Here is a 3876-nt window from a genome sequence, read left to right as displayed (position 1 = left end):
GTGTGTGTGTGTAAGGGGGGGGAGCGAGCGAGCTAGTGGTAATCTTTGTGGTACACGCTGCAATCATTCATAAGATCACACATGGTGTTACCATATTTAGACTCTAAGCTTCTTATCCCATTGAAGAGTGTCTATATGATCAGGGACCATAGGTGTTATTGTGTAGCATGAATACATGTATTCACTTTGTTATAACAGTAGTTATTCTCTTGCCTAAAAGATGTAAAATCTCCATGTCTTTACTACTACAAAATGTGCTGATTTTTGGATATCACAAAAGTGGGCAGGCCCTTTAGGGGCCCTTGGACCTTAGATGCACTGTCAGTCTCAACCCTTCTACCCAGCTGAAGGGAGTGAACCAGGAGTTGGATAGAACTCCATGGGCAGCCCTGGTTTAGGGAGACATGGTGAAGAGAGAAGGCCTCCTTGTAGCTGCCCCTGCAGAGAACCTGGGAGTGCAGTCCTGAAGAGATGAGTTTGTTGGAAAAGGACTGAATAGAAAGATTCACCGTAACTTGTAGGCAGCAAGTCCTGCAGGGAATGGATTGGCCCTTAAAGGAGACTTGAGGTCAGGATATGTGGAGCACTTGAATCAGACTGTATTCAGCTCTAAAGAAAAGGGACTGAGAACCTCATTCTATGAAATAGTTCTTGATGGGCTGGCAGGAGAAGTCTGCTAGCTTACATAAACTCCTGAATGCTTAATAAAGCAGCTTGCTTTTATTTATTGCTGGGTGTATTGATCCCTACCAGCTGCTGCTTTACCACACAGAAAAGGTCAGTAAGATTTCTGCTTTATGGCATTCACAGGATCAGCCTCTGGAAAATGCACCTAATTTGTAAACAAAAACCCTGAAACACTCTTTTATTTTTCTCAAAAAGCAACCAAACCAAACTGCACTTCACTGCAGACAGCCTGTAACAAAAGACATATTCTGGATAAACCTTATCTTGGCTAACTCTGTTGAACTTGCATGGGCTGTTTATCCATAAAGTCACATCTACTGTTGCCAAGAGGTAAGGCTTCTAAACAAAGCTGCCAGAATCCCTGAATTTGAACACCAAGGTGAACAAGTCAATATAAAGAATGAAAATGTATTTGTGTGGGTTTTTTTTGTTTTGTTTTTTAATAGACGATACCATTAGGGTTAGGGTTGCAAATCTATTTGAGAGCATAGAGCTGATTTGCAGCTACAGGCCGAGCTGCTTATAGCTGCAACAGATGGTTTGTTTGTTGTTTTTTTTTCCCTCTCTTTCCTTCCCCCGCCAAACAGGAACTGCTGCATATGGATAAGTTCATTTCCTCTGTGATCAAACTCTAGCTTAACCTACATCAGGAATTTTGTATGAGATTCAAAGGCATGCAGCTGCAGCTAAGCTGCAAGCTCTTGAGGAAAGAAAAGTAGTAAATCATCCAGAGTAGGGTTGTTTAGAACTGTAAATCATTTAAATTAATAACTTGTGGGGAAAAGTCTCTGTGTTTAATAAAAAAAAAAAAAAAAGGCAATTAAATATTTGCTGTATGTAAAGAGTAAATGAAAGTCGTCTTCTCCAAAATTTTAAATTTTGAATAAAATGTTTTAATATATAAATTCTAAGATGGAAGAAACGGTTCCATAATACAGCTTCCCTCATGGTCCAACCTTGTTTAACTAGTACTAGATGTATTCTGGTCTGAGTATTTGTCAAAAGAACAGAATAAGATCCCAATGTTTAGAGATGGGTAACCAGTCTACATCCAGCTTCACCATTGTAACAATCTAGAAAACTGAGATTTAAAACAGGAAAAAAACTGCCTCGCTATTGTATATAAAGCAAGTATTCAGACCAAACAGAGACGGGCTTCTTTATGGTGTTCTTTGTTCTGACCAGATTTTTGGCTTGGGACACCAGGGAGTTAAAATATTGATCTTTATTTAAAAACCTAGTTTAATTAAAAGTGCAGTTCTTTTCTGAATCCTAGAAATTGGGACCGGAAGTGACCTCCAGAAGCCACCTAGGTCCAACCCCCTCCTTAAGGCTGGTTCATCCCCACCCAAACTATCCTATAAAAGTCCTTGTTGAACCTGTTCTTTAAACTAACCCTGATGCACAACTGCAAGGCATGTTGCCCAAAGACACCAAAAGCACTGTTACCTGCTGCGGATAAAGCAGGGGATAAGACCTGTCAGTCCCGCTGCTACAAGCATTGTTAGAAGGCACTCCACAGATCCAAGAAAGAGGGCTGTCCCCCTTACTACAGAGGAGAGCAAAAATCCCCATAGTCCATGCCAATCTGACCGTGCTGTAAAAGGCCTTCCTGATCCTAAATGTGGCACTTGGTCTGAGCCTGAGTGAAGAGGCGCTCCCTGGGTTTGAATTGCAGTTAGAGCATTTGCCCACCCCAGTCAAATTCCTCAGCCTTTGCCACAGCCAACACCAAGTACTTCTGAGGAACAAGAAAGAAATCCCTGGCATATGTAACAACAGGTCATCGCTTCCCTGTGATGACCAGGAAAGTGTTTTTTACTGACACCAGTGGTATGGATTCTACGTTGTCTTCATTCCAAATCAGCCATCTGACGTATAAGCTCACCTGGGATCAATATGAAAGTCCTCTTTTTTTCTCAGGAACTACCACCAGTTTAAAAAACAGAAAAATGAAACAGCCTCCCGCTTCCTTGCCCCCAAAATATGCCCTTAATCTAGAATGTTTTCAGCATGGTGCGCTTGGAAGTGAAGATGCCTGCTTCTTTGAAGGTTTGCACTGGGATTCCAGACTCTATATCAAACCTTAGTCTATCCAAACTGCATTGTGACTGATGACACTATTTAATATTGATTGATTGTTTTAGGTGTGAGAACTTGCATGTGTACAAGATGGGGCTTTTTTCAGGTCTTTGGTGGGCATTAGCGCTTTTCTGCTGGATCAGTGACAGCATCTTGTGAGATCTGGTCGTCATTTAACTGTTCCATATTTGCACTGTGTATGGTAAGTGCTGAGGGTGAACCCTGCAATATAATTGGTATTTTAGTACTGTGCCTTATGCGTACGTGGACTTCAGAGCCAGAAGTAGCAGCAAGCAGCCTTGCTTATCTTGTAAGACATGACACCAACAGCACGTCATACTCCAGTAGATGAATGTATGTGGTGCCTGACCTATTCAAATTCTGAGGAACCTGTTTTTTAATTAATAGGTTTTGGCTACAAAATGATCTTCCAAACGTAAACCAGTGCATCATTGTCCATTTGAAATAACAGCTTTGAGCGGGAATAATTCTCCTCGTTTTTGTTTCTTTTTCTTTTAAAGAAAAAGCTGTGACTGTTCCTTCTAGTTGTTTAAATATGAACGAAAGTCCTTTTTTATTCAAGGCTATGTCCACCTTTTATTCAAGGTGGAGTCCATCCTTGGAGTCCACTTCTTCCTGCATGCCCAAAAGGTTGTGCAGTTGAGGCCATTTCGGAAGAAAAATATGCTGCGAGTGTGCAGAGAAGGGAAGTTCCCTGCATATCTTGTCTGTCCAAAAGTCATGTTCAGGAGGGATTGGAGAAAGGTGAAGATGAAGAACTTGAGAATGATTGATTCGATATGCCTTTGACAAGCATTGAGTTATGTGACTGATTTGTGTTTGTCCTTCTCTGCAGGCACATCCTCACTTGTCTTGCTGCTTATCTTGGTTGTGTCTGCTTTGCCTACTTTGTTGCTGCCTCTGAAATCCCTGAACAAGGCCCTGTCATAAAGTTCTGGCCTAGTGAAAAATGGGCTTTCATTGGTGTTCTCTGTGTCACCCTTCTCTGTGCACACAAGAAATCACCTGTGAAGATTACATGAAGTCAGCCACATCATAGAGGGGCCGATTTTTATTTATTTATTTATTTTTTCATTGCAGACTCTG

The 3876-nt window shown here is 41.3% G+C and overlaps 1 protein-coding gene across 1 annotated transcript in view; it reads left to right on the top strand.

Moving 5' to 3' along the window:
• ACER2 (alkaline ceramidase 2) overlaps nt 1–3865 on the top strand; it is a 33352-nt gene extending 29487 nt beyond the window's left edge. The window contains 4 exon segments of the mRNA XM_019518231.1: nt 2835–2915; nt 2917–2947; nt 2949–2971; nt 3626–3865. Of these exon segments, the coding sequence (XP_019373776.1) occupies nt 2835–2915; nt 2917–2947; nt 2949–2971; nt 3626–3812 (322 nt within the window). The 3' untranslated portion in view covers nt 3813–3865.
• Nucleotides 3866–3876: the final 11 nt, after the last annotated feature.

This window comes from Gavialis gangeticus, unplaced genomic scaffold (assembly GCF_001723915.1).
Source record: "Gavialis gangeticus isolate Ggan-Ray unplaced genomic scaffold, GavGan_comp1, whole genome shotgun sequence".
NCBI classification, from domain to species: domain Eukaryota; kingdom Metazoa; phylum Chordata; order Crocodylia; family Gavialidae; genus Gavialis; species Gavialis gangeticus.
Note: the sequence above shows the minus strand (reverse complement) of the source record. Positions and strands in the feature narration are given on the sequence as shown.